Here is a 17,601-nt window from a genome sequence, read left to right on the forward strand (position 1 = left end):
TTTACCATTTGTTTTTTACATTTGAATCATTCGATATTTCAGTAAGTTGAAACCCAATACTTAAGTTTAAAAGTGTAATTCGGCGATGTCTCTCCAAAAATCCTGTCGTAACTGGCGCACAATAAATTCTGGGCTGGGTTTAGGCAAGGCCGTGAATGATTCATCTGTTGTATCCATTGCAAGGGAAACGAAGGACGCGTTTGAAGGATCCTTTGAATTGGGACAGCCTTCGTCGCACCGCATTGACACAATCAGACTTCAAATGTGGCCTTCGAAGGATGCAGCTAATGAGGAAAGCCTCTCCATGAGGGTAAAGAATTAACTTCCGATTCTGCGTTCCAGTCCACTTTTAGACACGCACTTGCGAACTTCCCTAAGCACTTCCCCTTGGGGGAATCCCTGCCGCCCCAGTGCGTTCCACTTCGTGAAGTGGACGAGGGAAGTTTATATGGACAGACCCTCGTTCCCTCGATTTTGACCGAGGGAGCGAGTCTACTTCATATGTACACTTCAGGCACCTATATGTCCCACAATGCAGTACGATTGTGACGTCACCACAGATTTCGTCTAATCACCACCACAACAGACAACTCTATGATATATTAATTCAATTTTTTTTTTTTAAACAACCCAAACACACATATAAACGTGGATGCTGCATTAAACAAATTCTTAAAGAAAAAAAAAAAGTAAATAATAAATCAACTCCATAGCTGATTCCAAGTGATCAAGGCTTTCCAGGACGTTCCAATTCAGTCCATTGCAGTTTCCGCCAGTAGTGGGCACTCGTGCAACGTAAGCAATGACGTACATCCGAATGAACGAGACGGAGGGATGTTAGCGAGTGAAGGGCATGACAATTTTGGACTGGAACGCAGCACTACTGTCTGTTACTCCTTCTCTACTCCCTTAAATTGGTGAATTCATGCATTTCTCAGACAGAGCACCCTCTAATGCCCAGGTGAATAATTACACTGAGAAGGCCACTAGGACAGCAACAGGAAAACTGTTACACCCAGACAGTAGATGAAATGCTAGCTGCTGTCAACTGTGTGAAGGACACAATTGCAAAAAAAAACAAAAAAAACAAAGAGAACAGAGGATTAAAGTGTCTACAACAAAGCAACACAAATGTGTAACTCTCTAAATCTGTCTCCAATTGAAATGCCCAGTGCTTGACCCCCGTGGGTTTAGCACATGTACCTATTTCCTCTGCAGACACTTTTTGAAGTGAAAGCACATTGCATTTATTGTCTTTATTATGTTTATACACAATTATAATGCAGGCAATGCATCTTATAAACAGAAAACATGTAAATGTGGTGAACACATTAGACCTTTTAAACAAATCAGGCTGAGAAAATAAGTTTACGACTCCACCAAGTGGGAAACTACAGCTAATTTAATTTTTCACTGTGGCTCTAATTTGCACAAAACAGTAAATCACAGTAAATCAAATATATTCTGTTTCAATTTAATGGTGGTAATTTCATGTTGAGTTTTGGATGCTGCATGGTGTTCCAAACAGGGTTCTTATAGCTAAATCAGCTAAAGATCATGCTGGTCAACCCGCCGTTTCTATACATGTTGTGTGGACAGAGATACTAATGTAACAAAGGCCAGCTGGTAAGAGCTGTGAGGAACCAGATATAGAACAGATGATTCAATTATTAAATATGTGTTAAAGAAAAAATCTCTACCACAAACGATACATACGAATAAAACATCCAGATAATTCTTACGTGGAAGTATTCTTCCCCCCCTTTTCTTTTTCCAAGAAGTTTTTGAGTTTATGGCTTGATCTGTGATCATGTCTCTTGGATGAATCAGAAGGATCTGGGTGTATCAATTTACGCCACAATCCAAGCGGTTTTGATTCATCCAAAATCCGGGTATTCTGTTTGCATTATGGACTAAGAACAAATAGACGTTTTGAAGAAAGTGCTTTGCATGTGATGTTGTTTTCCTTTATTTTAATTTATTTAATGGAGTTCTTGGAATGGTCCTCCAGAACTGTACTTTTCGGGACTGTCAGTTGCTGATCCACACCAGCACGCTCCATGACTCCTCATGAACCGCAATTCAGAACTGAAGCGAGATACAAGCAGTTTAATAAGACAAAATGGTCTCCCCATTGTCCCAAGACACGTATTTTTCCTCAGTAAGACTATGGAATGTTTATAGAAATAATAATGCTCAACTAGGATTCATTCCAAAGGGAGTAAGTGGAAAATACATCAATTATATACCTTAGTTTCCCGAGTTTGTCTCTCTCCACTTCTTTATATCCTTGCTCTGTTAAAAAGTCTCCCGTCTCTTTGTTCAACTCCTCTTGGATTCTATACATGCCACTGTATGGGGTTAAACAGGAAAAAGTAAAAAAAAAAAAAAAAACTAGTGCTCGGCAACGATTAATCGTGATTAATCGCATCCAAAATAAAAGTTAATGTTTACATAATATATGTGTGTGTGCTGTATATAATTATTTTGTATATATAAATACACACATATATATTTAAGAAATATGTTTTATTTATATAATATTGATATTTATATATAATATAAATGATGTATAATATACAGCAAATATTCCTAAATATATACATGCATATGTGTGTATTTATACAAAATAATTATACAAACTTTTATTTTGGATGCGATTAATTGCGATTAATCGTTGCCCAGCACAAAAAACAACACCACAATAATCATGCAACTTAATTCACACTTAACTTAATTTGACAATTATTTCATAGCATTTCAGGCTTTTCAGGGTAAAAGTTCTGAACGAGGCATTAAAAATCTAATGCAAATTAAAAAAAATGCATTTAAAAATGTAATAATCATGACACTTCTAAGTCACCGTGATTTTGCCAAGTAAAACATGTTCCTGGATTGAGATTTTTTTTTGAGCCTGAAACAACATTTCTGTCTGAAATTGTAGTCCTAACCCTATCCCTACCCCTAAACCTATCCCTTTGTTGATGTTGATGTTGATCCAAGAACATGTTATACTTGGTGAAATCACGTGCATGACACTTCTGTACTGCTAAAAGCAATTAGCGTTGCTGACAGGCTGTGGGCTCAGAGCATTAATGTAGCACTTAATCCAATTAGATTTAATTTCCTCGAACAGAATAATCATTTTGGAGTCATTTCGTTTCAGCCAGAAGACGAAATCCACCTCTCTGTCCCTGTTTCCTAAGCAACCCACAAATAGATCATGTTGCTACATTACTTTTTTGCTCTTTCAGGCTGGCTAATTTGGAGCTCTTTGTGCAGCAGAACATTTCTCAGGGACTCAGTCTCTCTCCCGTCGTCCATTAAATCTCTCTGAAGGCAACAGTTGGTCCCTTCCAGCGTCTCACAGAAGGCCTTCAGTCGGAACAGAGGGATAAATGGATAAGTTCATTGTGCTCAGGGATGTGTCGAGATAACTGGTGTCTGGATGCATCACATTTGGCTGAATGGAAAAGTATTACAGTACAGTAACTGAGCGAGCTTACCCATCTCTCTCTAATATCGCCAAAAGCAGTAGGTGGGTCATCCAGACATAAGAATTCTCTGACAGCTTCACTTCAGTAGAGAGAAAGCAATGTTACTCTGTTTATCACATGATTTTCATTGTTACATTGTTAAATTGTGACACCAACTCATCTTCACACAATTCTCAATAACAGTTTTATTGTAGTGTTGACTGTATTTATCAAGATTTTTGTATTTTTATCTTATTTGTTTATTTTTATTTTATGTTTTTATTTATTTTATTTTATTTATTTTTTGTACCCATATGCAGATTTTAAATTCAGGGCCATTTTTCTAAATACAGATTATGGAGCAATTAATTATCATAAAAAAAAGCCATCCTAAAGAAATATGTTTCGAGGTGTGATGTAAAAGTGCTTAAAGGAATAGTTCACCAAAAAATTTAAATGATCCCATAATTTACTCACCTCCAGCCATCCTAGGTGGATATGATTTTCTTCTTTCAGCCGAAAACAATCAGATTTATATTAATATCCTGGCTCTTACCAGCTTTGTAATGGCATTGAATAGCGAGTTTTCGAAGCTCTAAAAAGTTCACCCATCCATCATAAAAGTAATCCATTCGACTCCAGTGGGTTAATGGAGCCTTCTGAAGCAGGGCGATGGGTTTTTGCAAGAAAACTATCCATATTTAAAACTTTATAAACTATAATCACTGGCTTACGGCAACAGCCGTGCATGCATTCGCGTTCGTATAGGACGTAGCTCCTCTTCTCTCATATCGAAATCCTCTGTCAGGATATTATTTGAAATAACGGCAATTGTGTTCGGCTAAAAGATGATTATATGGCTTGATGGGATCATTTTCATTTTTGGGTGAACTAGTTATTAACTAAGACTATGCTTCTCTAATAGCGAGAGGAAGTGAGTTCCACAATTTAGGAGCATAAGGAGTAAATGCTCTATCATGCCTGGTAGAAAGACAAGATTGGGGGACTGTTAAAATAACAGTATTTGAGGAGCGGAGATCACAATATTGGGGTATAATAAGTTAAAAACTCTGAGGAGCCAAACCATGTAAGCAAGAGAATCTTAAAAGCAGGGAGCCAGTGCAAGGACTCAAAATCTGGAGTTATGTGATCGTTGTCCTGGCCCTACTCAGGATTCTAGCATCTGAGTTTTGCACATATTGTAATTTATAAGTGTAGACTTGGAGACTCCATCAAGTAGTGCATTGCAAGCATCTAGATTGTGTGCATAAGAAAACACAATAGTATTGATCAGCTTTTCAGTCACATAGAAGAAAGATAACATAGGGCACAGCCCTGCAATGTTTCACTGTAAAAAATTTGTAACACTCCCAAATCAAAAATTTCAATTGACCGATAACATCTAAATTTTTCAATTGGCCCAAGTGAAATTCTGTAAATTCTAAAATTAAATGTACAGATTTTCACTTGGGCCAATTGAAAATTTTTGATGTTATCGGTCAATTGAAAATTTTGATTTGGGAGTGTTACAAATTTTTTACAGTGTGAGATAAAAAAAAAAAAACTCCAAAGCAGATCATCCACAGTTAAGGTTAAAGATCCAACTTTATGTATACGGCAAATGAGCATTACTTCAGTCTTGTTACTGTTCAGACACAGAAAATTTAATCCAAGGTTTCATCTCAGAAACACGTGTGAAAGAAAACTAACTATACCTATAACTATAGAGTGTCATCTGCATAAAAATGCTAAGCTGACCACAAGAAAAAACACACATACTAAAAAGTAAGGGGCCTTAAATTGAACCCTGAGGGACACCAAACTGAACCGAACTCTGACCTATATCCACAGGGAGACACACAATCAGAGAGATACAATCTGACACTAAATATATTTTAAAGATGGGTGAGTAAAAGAGACTGATCCAAAGCGACACTAACATCAAGAAGAATTAGGATGGAAAAAGAACAGAATCAGTCATTATTGACCTCAACTAAAACTGTTTCAGTGCTGTGGTATTTGCAAAAACCAGATTGAAGGGGCTCAAAGAGATTGTTAACAGTGAGGTGACTATGTAATTGTGAAGCCACAACTCATGCTAAGATTTAACAAAGAAAGGAAGGTTAGAGAGTACAAAAGCGGTTGAAGGAATCCAAATCCATGTTTGTCTTTTCAGAGTTACAGAAGCAATTTTAAATGCGAATTTGAGGTGAAACATGATTGAATTAAACTAGTCAGCATGGAATCAACTATTCAATATAAATAGTATAGGGATTATAGGGATATATATAGTCTGGGATTGTTTTGGTTGTTAACAAATATAAGTGATTGATTATAAATATATTTTTCTCTCTGCTCATTAAACATTTGCGTTCTCTCGCAAATTTATTGTTCCCCCGAGAAACTTTGCATTCGCTTACAAAAGCACTGAATCTTCAGCTTTTCCTCCCACCTCAAATCACAAAAGGTTTGCAATGTTTAAAAAAAAAAAAGATATATATATTATTATTTGTGTTTGTCTGGTTTACACATAATGTGGAACTTTATTCCAAACCTGTATGATTTTCTTTCTTCTTGTGGAACAGAAAATAAGATAATTTGAATAATGTTTCACGTTTTTGTCCATACAATGAAAGGCTATAGGCTTTCAACAATCCAAAACAACAACGGACCCCTGACTTTAACATTCATTATAGGGACTAAAAAAAAAACATTTTTCAAAATATATTCTGTTCTGCAGACAGGTTTGGAAGGACATGAGGGCGAGTAAATGATGACAATTGTTTCGAAGGCTGTTTCTAAACCAAGCATAATGTCACAAGTACCTATTTCTCAGGTATTTCTGAGCAACCAGGTGCTGTAGAAAGTCTTGTAGGCCCAGTTGTCTCTCTTCTAGAAATTCAGCATTGAAGTTATTGAACCAACGCTTGGGTGGTAGGACAAAGTTAAACGCTGGAAAAATCTCCTTCAGCTGAAGATACACATAAAGACATAAAGTCACTCATTCAGACATAAAAGAAGGAAATACTGAGGAAAAAGTGAGCAAATCTCCAACACCGCTTTGTCAGCTGACGTGAGTCACCTGTGCCTGACCTTGTCATGTAGTCCAGAGAAGTCTGTGTAGCGTCTAAAAATGTGCCAGCTCTCGTCAGGCGCTCGCCTCACTAAGATCTCGTAGACCTAAAATGTGCAGAAGGAGAACATCATGTCCTCTTTATCACCAAAAACTGCCTTTGACTCATAACAGATACAGTGTAATCTGTTCCCATATAAGATTCAATGTATCTTATTCATCCTTATGTGTCTCTAATTAAAGGGATATTTCACCCAAAAACCAAAATTCTGTCATCGTTTATACTCACCCTCATGTTTGCCAAGCAACGACTCGATTCATATGGATTATGTTTACAATGTTTTTAAGAACTTTTTGAACTGGTTTTGGTTACTCAATAGGGTTTCAATGAAGGGGCGGAAATCTCTTAGGCATTTCATAAAAGAAATATCTTTAATTGTGTTTCAAAGATTAACGAAAGTCTTATGGGTTTGTAACAGCTTGTCTTGAGGGTGAGTAAATGATGCCACATTCTTTTAAATTGCGTGCCAAAAATAGCACATTATTAAGAATTTCTCCTTTTGTGTTCCATGAAAGAAACAAAGTCATTCAAGTATGGAACAACGAGCTGGTGTTCATTTTGGGGTGAAGTATACCCCTTAAAAAGTAAGCAACAACAGACTTATATACACTGATCACTATGGAGTGAAAAGAGCATGCATAAGTAACTCCTTACTGTGAACTTTGTCTTTTCCTCCATAACCTTGTAGCCTAGCAGGGTGACCTTGAGCGTCTTCTCTTCATTGCTCCTTCTACAAAATCCATCACTGTAATACTCCATCCCATTCCCTCTTCTTACAACTTCTGGACTGTGCTTTTGGTAAAACATGCTAGATCTTCTGCAATGTTAAATCCAACGCTCTCAGAAAAGAACGAGCTGAAATAAAGGATGCAGATGATAAATAAAAAGCACATTAATTTATCAAGAGATTGTTTAAATCAATGGTTATAAGAAACATCACAGATTCAATTTTGCTAATCTTCAAAAGATTAAGTCATACAGCATTAGACTTATTTCAAGTATCCTCACAAGCATCTAACACCACATCATGGTATGATAAATAAGATTTTTTTTCCTCTCTTACCCAAAGTAGCTTGATAATGGGTGTTTTGTCTGGTTTGGGAGCTGGTAAAAAGAAAGAATCCTAAATCTAATGTTAGCAGAAGTTGACTGATTGTCATCTTCTGCATTCCTCACTATGAAGAGAAGTGAATCAGTATGCTAGTCACAAATGAGACACAACCAACCAAACCACAACTTCTTCTTCTTTGATCAAATTTAGGTCTACCCAAACACGCCATAAAAGAATTAAGATTAAATGACCTTTGTATGAATAGAGAACTCATAAACCTATAAAACTGCTTTTTTTCATGAACTTTTGTTTGATTGAACTGCCATTTTACACATGAAATGTTTGGAGATCTCTTTCATTTACACCCCAAAAAATGCAACAGTTGGCATTCATCTATTGAGTTATGACTACTTGTAATGACAAATGTTAAACCAACAAACTTAACTGAGTTACAGGAACTCAATCATTTGAAGCATAAACACTGTAACATGCTTTTTTCTTTCTTTTCTTTTTTCACATTGCTTTCTCAAAAAGTTGTTCCCACAAACCACGGGCACTTCTCTTCAGCAAAGTGGTGACCACAAAAATGTAACAGAAACATCTCAACATGCATGACAGAAACTTTTTTAAATGTCAAACAGCATTAAACACTAAGCTTTTCCCTTTACTAAAACACATACAATTTAAAATAATTAATTAATTGAATTTATTCACTTAATTTCAACATTTATTCTTCTTATCCAGTATATGCAAAGCATGCTGGGAACCAGAAATTCACTGTTTCTAAAGTTAAGGTAATTTAATTAAGAAATTACTTTTTAAATAATCAAAGACAGATCATGTAATCATCAACATTATTATGTCAGCAGAACTTATCAAAATTATGTTTGCTACTTAAACCAATAAATTAGAAGTTTTAACTTTTTGGTTTAAAGATACACTTTTTTGGTTTAAAATTAGAATCAATACATCACTAATCCTTCTTCCAAAATGTGTTTTTGACTTACCCTGATTCATTATGGCAAGCCTATTATAACCTTTTTTTGTGGGAAATTGCGTACATGCGTCCCTCGCCTGTAAAGAAAGAAAAGTTTATCTGGCTACTTTGAGGCATGTATGGTGTTGGAGTGGCATAGGTTAGTTGTCACAACGAGCAAGAAATGATGACATGAAGCAGCTAATGTTACGGAACAGAGGACCCGGAGACAGAAGGACAAGTGATAGAGTTTATTTTGCAGCAATGGGTACACTGTTAGAAAAATCTGTAGAAATTACAGTATTACTGGCAGCTATTTGCCAGTAACTTACTGTAGATTTAAATTGATGTTATTTACTGGCAAAAATTTGTTCAAAATTAAATGAACATTAAACATTAACAAGTCTTTATCTTTACAGAATTAAACTACAAAATCTGAAGGAAAAAAAAAACAGAAAAAGGTTGATGAAGATTTCTGGTTCCCAGAATGCTTTGCATTAGATTGTTATTTTATAGTTTTATTCTGTAAAGACAAAGACTTGTTAATGTTTAATGTTCATTTAACTTTGAACAAACTGTTGCCAGTGTTAATGAAAAATTCATTGTTCTTGTGTCCATTCATTTAAACTTGTTGATTTCAATTGAGTGTGTGTAAAAGCATCTGACCATATATATTTCTGTGAGGGTTTTCTAACAGCTGAAGAAGGGACAGGAAGACAGGGTGATAAAAACTTACACCTGAGCACGAGAAAGGATCCAGCCAGGAGAATACAGGGGTCGTTTAACAATAAACAAGGGGTCCCATGCCATCCCCTTAGGGGATAAAGAACAGCAGGAGGTCATCTAGATTGTAAATGAAGGCCTTTTGGCTTCTCAGGGACAAAGAACAGCATAACCTGCCCAGGGGGGGGGTAGAACCAGTCCATACTAGATGTCTTTAAGGAAATTTACAGAGACTAGGGAAAGGAGGAGTCAAGAATGTCAGAAACCTGTATAAAATGTCTCAGTTTTATTATGTCAGTAGGCTTTCTGTTTCACATCTGGGTGGCTGCGGTTGCGAAAAGATTCCTCAAAGAATAAAAAGCCTTTTCTTCTTTATTACAATTTTGCCTTTTGAGTGTTCCTTAACCCTGTGATGCTGTTTTTCCCAGTGAGATAAAAAATTGCTTTTACAGCTGGTGTCAAGAAGAGGGATCCTGTGCGGACGCTTCTTCTCCTGGTCCTGAGAACGGATTTGACGGGAAAGTGCACAACCTCGGCAGCACTAGGCAGCCGTCTTATACCTCGACGGTTTGAGATAGAAACTCAACAGATTACGAGAGAGAGAGGCAAATACCCCACACTCAGGACCAGTGAAAGAAAAACTCCCACCAGGATTAAAAAAAATCCGCGACGATTGCGGGAAAAACAGAAAAGCATCTCTGGGTAAGAAACGGCAAAATTGTTTTATTGAAGTTGAGTGTAATTTGATAATTGTGAGTGAACGTGAACCATATTGGCTGAGTTTTGCTTTTGGTACGAGCGAAAAGGTGATTCAGATAATCACACATTTTTTGGGGAAGAAATTGATCTGACAGATTCGGATCGGTATCTACCACACTTAAGCTCGTTGGTGGACGGAAGTGCCACAGGTGATTCAGATAATCACAATTGCTGATTAATTAGTTTTACTCAAAAACTCTGTAACCTGAGGAAATCTCGTACAAGTGGACGGAAGAGCCACATCAAATTAATCGATTTAGGTGGACGGAAGAGCCACGTCAAATCAGAATTAATCGAGCGCTGGAAAGTGCTTATAGGAAGTTTTTGAGTGAAACGTAATTACAAACCACCCGACCGATCTTGGGGTAAGGGAAAGATCGGGTCTGTTGAAGACGTTTGACAGATACTGTAAGACACGTGTCGAAATTGTGAAATCCAGAAGGGAGATTCAGCCAAAATGGGGTCATCTAACAGTAAAGTAGATCATTTTTATACACCAATTTTCTGTTAAAAGAGAAATAATTATGGTGGTAAATGTAAATGTATTTCCCCGAGGCGGGAACCTTGAGTAAGATAAGACTCAATGTTGTAAAAGAATCAATAGAAAAGAACGAGGGAAAACAGAATGGTTGTTGTGTGTGTGTTAAGCGTGTGTAAAGGATCTTTATGTGTGGCTGATGAAACTTTGAGCAAAGCAATGACTGATAATTTGAGCAGTGTTGTGAATGATGAGCATATGAGATTGTACAAAGTAGTCTACAGGGTTTTCTGAAATGCTAACTTATCCGTTACTAGTCAGAAAGGGTTGTTGAAGTTTGTTCATGAGTGTAAAACTGTGAACGGACAGTGAATTGTTGGATGGGAAAGAAGCAGATAAAAGAGAACAGAGTCGATGCAGAAGGAACTGACATGTAGGGGAAGATAGGATGTTTTTTTTCCTGATGGAAACAGTGAATTGTTGGATTGAGCACATGCAGAAGGAACTGACATGTAGGGAACGATAGAGTTCATGGAACTATTTATGAACGCCTGATTAAGTCAAATTAAGTTGAAATGGTACGAAAGGTGAGTTTTAGATGGAAATGGGGCGTTGAGTATGATTAACAGGGATTGGCATGATATAAGGATAAGGAATGTTTCATTAAGTAAAACGATTGTCTTTTGAACCTAAAGGGTCCAGCTATGCTGGGAGTACAGCAACAGCGCTTGCTTGTTCAAACCAGCTTCTGAATGTTAAATGTATACTTGTTTTGTAATCAGTGTTGTTGATGATAATATCAAATTAGAAAATGTCCAGAGATTGGATATTTTGTTGATATTAAGCCATTTAAGGAAATATATTGTTTTATAAAGGAAATTATGGGTTGGAGATAATTTCCCCAGAAACGTGTGACTAAAGTTAATCAGAAACTTTGTGAAACCCGTTTAGAATATTTAGATTTTCCGTGTCGCTTATGAAAATTAATGTTCTGCCAATAATGACGATGTGAATGCTTTATTGTATTAATGTTATGAAAACAAGGGTATTGAAGAATAGATTGCCATATTTTTGTAACAAGAGTTGAAGGTGCAAGCGGCTAAGATAGCTGTCTGTGTAATTTAGAGACTGAGAAGATTTAGAGAATCTTGTGTTTTCTGTGAAACAGTAGAGATAAGTAGGACTGAATAATTATAATACAATCTTGTGATTTATGTTGAATCTGCAAACTAACCATTTGATAGAAGAATAAGCTTTTAAAACCAGTGTTGATGAAATTAATGACACGTTAAAGTTTTAATACTGTATGAAGAGTAACTGAACAGTCCTGATAAATAATGAGATAAAAGAGAGCAAATGCTATAAGCAGTTCTGCTCATGCTCTGAAGAGATTTGCAGATGATGTTTTGTAAAAGTTTGATTGTGATTGGAAAGATAAACAATAACTTAATTGGCTCCAAACAAAGAAAGTGCCAAAATAACACAAATTTAAAGAAAAGTCTGTGTTAATATGAGTTAGAAAGTAGATCAGTGTTAATATGATGAAGATTGTGATTCAGCTGTTGTAATTGAATTTGCAGCTGGGACAGTGGGGGAAAATGCAGAGAACTTATCAGTGGCTCGGTTTGCATTTCCTGAATAGGAACGCTCTGCTTCAGGGGCGTAAAGTAGGGTGGAGATGTTAGAAAGATAAAAGGCAGAATAACAGAGAGTGTTTTATTGCAGTCAGCTGGGTCATTCAGTGACTGTAAATGCCCACTGTATGACTGTAAAGGTAAATGAAGGAGAAAAGAAAGTTGATAGATGGAACTTTTGAAAGTTGTTAAGAAGATTGAAAGATATTAAGTGTAAGGAATTCCTTTTGAAAGGAAAAGAACTATAAAAAGTACCGGTTGACGTAAAATTACAGATGAGCTAAATGAGTTGCAAAATATTTTAAAAGTACCGATCACTAAAAGGATGATTGTGTTTTGAATGAAACGCTTTGATAAGGTTTTAGATGATATAGAGAGACAAATCTAACGAATGATTTATAGTGATAATCATAAAATGTATGACAAGCAGAGAGCGCAGCCTCAAAAGTTAGTATGAACCATAGAAGCAGATTGATAAACTCCTAGAGAAAACATTGAAGTCGGGTATTAAATTATGGTAATTGAAAATAAAATTGAAATGAAATTTGAAACGTTATTAAGAACTAGAATAATTATTATTTCTTTAAGATAAAATAAACAGAAGCAGTGTTACAGGATTAACAGTTGCTAAATGTAAAATGTGTAAAAGGCATTTGATTAAACAAAGGCTTGTTAATGTTGATTTTAAAAGATAAGAATGTGATTTGGCCAAAACAGGTTTGCTTATCTAAATCTGGCATGTGCTGTAACTGAAACTGCCACAGTTTCAGTGCAACAGAGACTCATTCGGAGTGGATATTTGTAATGTCTAAATTACAATACATGTAATTTATGGAAAAGATGCCTTAAGATGGGCTACAGTTAAAGAAAAGATGGCAGATAAAGTCTGAAGTTAAAGGTTTATGAGAATGCAGTGTACCAGTCCTGATGCCTCAAGAGTCTCTCTCTCATTCAATGTCAGCTGAGAGCTGTTTTCTGAGGCTGTGTAAAGCACAGTGTTTCAGTTGAACAGATTCATAGATGCGGAAAAGCTAAGGCAGTTCAGATTTGACAAATTTAGAGGACAATTTGTAAATGTTTTAGAAGTAAACCTGAATGACTTTAGAAGTCTTTACAATAACACTGTTTAGGACTTGCTTATTTTAGGACCAGAGACTTTTAGCTCTCATTTTAGCTTCCACCATAAAACAGGGTCGATGGCTCCGGCTACAGAAGTAACAGTACACTGAATGTACGATTGTGATCTAAATTCACTGACTATAATCAGGTTGCTACCTTTAAGATGATTAATGAATTTAAGTGATTAAATACTGTTGTTATTAACCTGTCTCCCTGTGAACACTATTAGGTCAGAATGGCTCTGATGACTCTTGAATGCGCCTTTTCCTAAGCTCCAGAAAACAACAGATTATGTTGAAGAAAACGGTCACAGATTCTGTGATGGGAAAAAGCGGTTACCAGTGTGTACGAGTGATTACTTCAACGACGGGTACGATCTTTTAGGCCAAAAAGACAACCTAAGACAGAAGGGTCACGCAAAAACACTGGGCATTTCCTGATGGAGGTGTTTTTTTTTATGTGAGAAAGGTATTAGAGTTGAGCGGTGACTGTGAGGCCAGCAGCATCAGCAAACCATTGAGAGGCGAGATGAGCTGTAAGAAGTTACGGCCGTCTGACCCAGAAAATGTGAGTTCCTCTATATACCACTCACCAGAAACCGCGTTGATTGAATGGCTTGTTTTTCTGACACGTGTCTGCAACTATGCCAGGGGACAACACCCTGAAGAAAAGACAATTATAGGTTAAGAGCTGATCTGAATGGGCATTCAGGAGCCAGCAGAGACCATTGAACTAGTGGTTATCTGTTGTGGAGACAGCTTAAAAAAAAAAAAAAAAAAAAAAAAAAAAGTTGTAATGTTAGTTGCCTGATGAGCAAGGAAAACACAGAGATTTGTGTCGATGCTAAACTAATGTGTCAGTTCTGACTCCTGTAGATCATTTAGACATGACAAAGGACCACTATAAGACATGGTGGTGGCTAAAGATGACTCAAGAGAATTTTCTGGAAAACAAAGGTTAGGTAAATTGAGTATTTAAACTAAAGATAACCTTAGAAAAGATCATAGAACGATTGAATATGACTATGATTATTTTAGTTACAGTCCTAGGAGGCTGTTGAAAAGATTATTTGCTTATAGTGAGAGAGAAAGAGACTGCTTGAGTGGAGGAAGAGGATGGTACTCTGTCTGTTCTTCTGTTATCAGTCAGCCAAAGAAAGCTGGAGCAAAATAAGATAATGAACCAAAACAATCCAGCTGACTTTTCTAAAATCAGATGGATAATGAACAGACATGTTTTGAAACTGGTTAAGAGGCCATAAAAACATTAGATAAAAGATACAGGAAAATGTAAGGTTAAAATGTCATTTAAAATTTAAATCTTTTTAGAGAAAAGATATGAATAAGAAATATGAGCAGTTCATAGTCAGGGAAGAGTGTGAGTGTGAATTCATGTTTTGTAAAGTATGTGTTAGTTTAGGACAACTGTTCTGTCTGAATAGTGTGTATAAATTTGTCATTAACCTCTGGAAAGAGTGTTTTAGCATTATAGATGGGTTAAGGCGAATGACAAATTTGAAATTTTGAAATTGAAATTTCACAAAGCTGAGGATTGTGAGTCAATCTGATGAGAAGGCAACACAGAACAGGATGAGCTTTAAGTTGATTGATCATCGAGCTCTGTCTATTAATTATTATTTTGGTCATTCATGTTGTGCAGTAGATTTGAATTACTTTCTGGACAGGTTTAAGTATTGATAAATTAGAATTGTGAAGTCGTAGATAGCCGTCAGTCATGTGTTGAGAAAAAGTTATAAATTTGACAGCAACAAACACGTACAGTAGGCTAAGTAAATATCAGATTATCCAGAGAGCCCTTAACAGTTATGTATTGTAAAAAGGGGAAGATTGTTATTCGACTGACGTTGACGAAGTGTAGTGACGTTGACAAAGTGTACACGACCTGACCTGACCAATTGATGACCTGGAGAATGTTCGTAGATGACAGCTGATTAAGAGACCAAACAATAGGGTTTAGGGGCCATTGCCTTAAAACAATTTGATAAGAAGATGAAATTGTGGTTTTAAGTAATATTTTTATTTCAGAGGCAGAGAAAGATGTCTAAAAGAAATTTGGCTTAAGGACAACGTTTGGGTTAGCAAACTTTATCCAAACAAATGTCACCAAATAAATATTAACAAATATTGCAGTTTTCTATAGCTCAAACAGTAGAGCGTTAGCGCTTGTAACGCCAAAGTCATGGGTTCAATTTCCGAGGGAAAGCAAGAATTGATAAGAATGTAAATGTGTACCTTGAAATGTAAGTCGCTTTGGATAAAAGCGTCTGATAAAAGTAAGAGAATTTTATTATGTTAGATTTATGCACGAGATGGGTGTTGGGCATCAAGAGGAGGATGAATATGCTCATGGCGGGAACAAGAGAACGCACAGTAAAACAAGTGGTCAGATGAGTCTTTGAACTTTTTAGTATGGATAATTTGTATTCAGGCCACAAACAAAGACATTTCGGCCTCACAGGTGGGAAAAACAGTAAATCCAGGGGGGAAGGGCTAAACCCATTGTCTTCACAGCAGGCTGAGAGGTTATCTAGCTTTGACCTCATCGGTATATGAGGACAGTAAAAGTCCAGGAGGGGTTTATTTGAAGAACTTTATTTGTATTAACCAGCTAGATCTGGTTTACTAAGGGGTTCACATTTGCTGAAAGCCATCGCACAGGTGGGAAGATAAATGTTGGGAGGACATTGGGTTTAATTGTGTGTATTGTTTGTATTTTAAGTGTGCTAATAACAAGAATTGTTTTGACAGGAAACGCCGGAGCAGAAGTGGCAGCACAGCAGACAAAAGAAAACTATGTGACAATAACCTCAACATTTGTTTTTCTTTACAGAAGATGCAGACTTTTGCGCATGGCATGAGCAAAGTGAAGAAACAGTGCCTCACCCTGTGTAATGCCTAACTTAAAATTTTCATTTTGCAGGATGTCAGGATGGATTGAACCAAACAGAACTGATTCTGTATTGTTTTGTTAACATGAACAACATGGGTTGAATGTTTTTTTCAGGGGAACAAGGACCCTGAGTGCTATTCAATGAGCAAAAATTATCTGGTGACAATAGTGTTTCAGGCTGTTGAATCCACAGGTCACACCAAAGGGACGACAAGACAAGCGGTCACTAACAAAATCACTTAAGGCCTCCATTCGCAGGTGACAGTAGACAGTAAATGACTCAAGGATATGCGCTAGAACATACCTCTCCTGCCAACGTTGGAAAAAGACAATTTCAACAGCACACAAAGTGTCATATTGGTGAAGATGGAACGTCCATGAGGCAACGAGATGATCAACATATCTGGAGAAAATGTTGACCAATTAATGGTTGAAGAAAAGTTTTGCGATTTTATTTGATTGAATCAAATTAGGGCTTAGTATTGATATACATGAAGGGTATAACTGTTCTTGAATTAAGACTTGAATTAATTCTATTCTTAAGGATTCAATAGTAAAATGGGTTTGATTGATTTTAGAAAATAGAAATGAATTTTTATTATTTTATTGGTTATCAGAGAATGATAAACAGGGGGGAGATGTTAATGAAAAATTCATTGTTCTTGTGTCCATTCATTTAAACTTGTTGATTTCAATTGAGTGTGTGTAAAAGCATCTGACCATATATATTTCTGTGAGGGTTTTCTAACAGCTGAAGAAGGGACAGGAAGACAGGGTGATAAAAACTTACACCTGAGCACGAGAAAGGATCCAGCCAGGAGAATACAGGGGTCGTTTAACAATAAACAAGGGGTCCCATGCCATCCCCTTAGGGGATAAAGAACAGCAGGAGGTCATCTAGATTGTAAATGAAGGCCTTTTGGCTTCTCAGGGACAAAGAACAGCATAACCTGCCCAGGGGGGGGGTAGAACCAGTCCATACTAGATGTCTTTAAGGAAATTTACAGAGACTAGGGAAAGGAGGAGTCAAGAATGTCAGAAACCTGTATAAAATGTCTCAGTTTTATTATGTCAGTAGGCTTTCTGTTTCACATCTGGGTGGCTGCGGTTGCGAAAAGATTCCTCAAAGAATAAAAAGCCTTTTCTTCTTTATTACAATTTTGCCTTTTGAGTGTTCCTTAACCCTGTGATGCTGTTTTTCCCAGTGAGATAAAAAATTGCTTTTACACCAGTAAATAGCATAAATTTAAATCTACAGTAAGTTACTGGCAAACAGCTGCATAACTACAGCAAATTTTTTACAGTGTAGACAAACAGAAAAATGGCCAACACAAGGGAGAG

The 17,601-nt window shown here is 36.5% G+C and overlaps 1 protein-coding gene across 1 annotated transcript; it reads right to left on the reverse strand.

Annotated features, from left to right (window-relative positions):
- Positions 1 to 1,768: 1,768 nt before the first annotated feature.
- Positions 1,769 to 7,799, reverse strand: LOC311292819 (sorting nexin-16). The gene is made up of 8 exons (XM_084412629.1): positions 7,674 to 7,799; positions 7,265 to 7,465; positions 6,570 to 6,656; positions 6,302 to 6,447; positions 3,507 to 3,576; positions 3,239 to 3,375; positions 2,250 to 2,351; positions 1,769 to 2,088 (listed from the first exon to the last, which is right to left on the reverse strand). The coding sequence occupies exons 2-8, from the start codon at positions 7,415 to 7,417 to the stop codon at positions 1,983 to 1,985; spliced, it is 801 nt and encodes a 266-aa protein (XP_084268755.1). The 5' UTR covers positions 7,418 to 7,465; positions 7,674 to 7,799; the 3' UTR covers positions 1,769 to 1,982.
- Between the last annotated feature and the right edge of the window lie 9,802 nt (positions 7,800 to 17,601).

This window comes from Rutilus rutilus (assembly GCF_951802725.1).
Source record: "Rutilus rutilus genome assembly, chromosome: 6".
NCBI lineage: Eukaryota > Metazoa > Chordata > Actinopteri > Cypriniformes > Leuciscidae > Rutilus > Rutilus rutilus.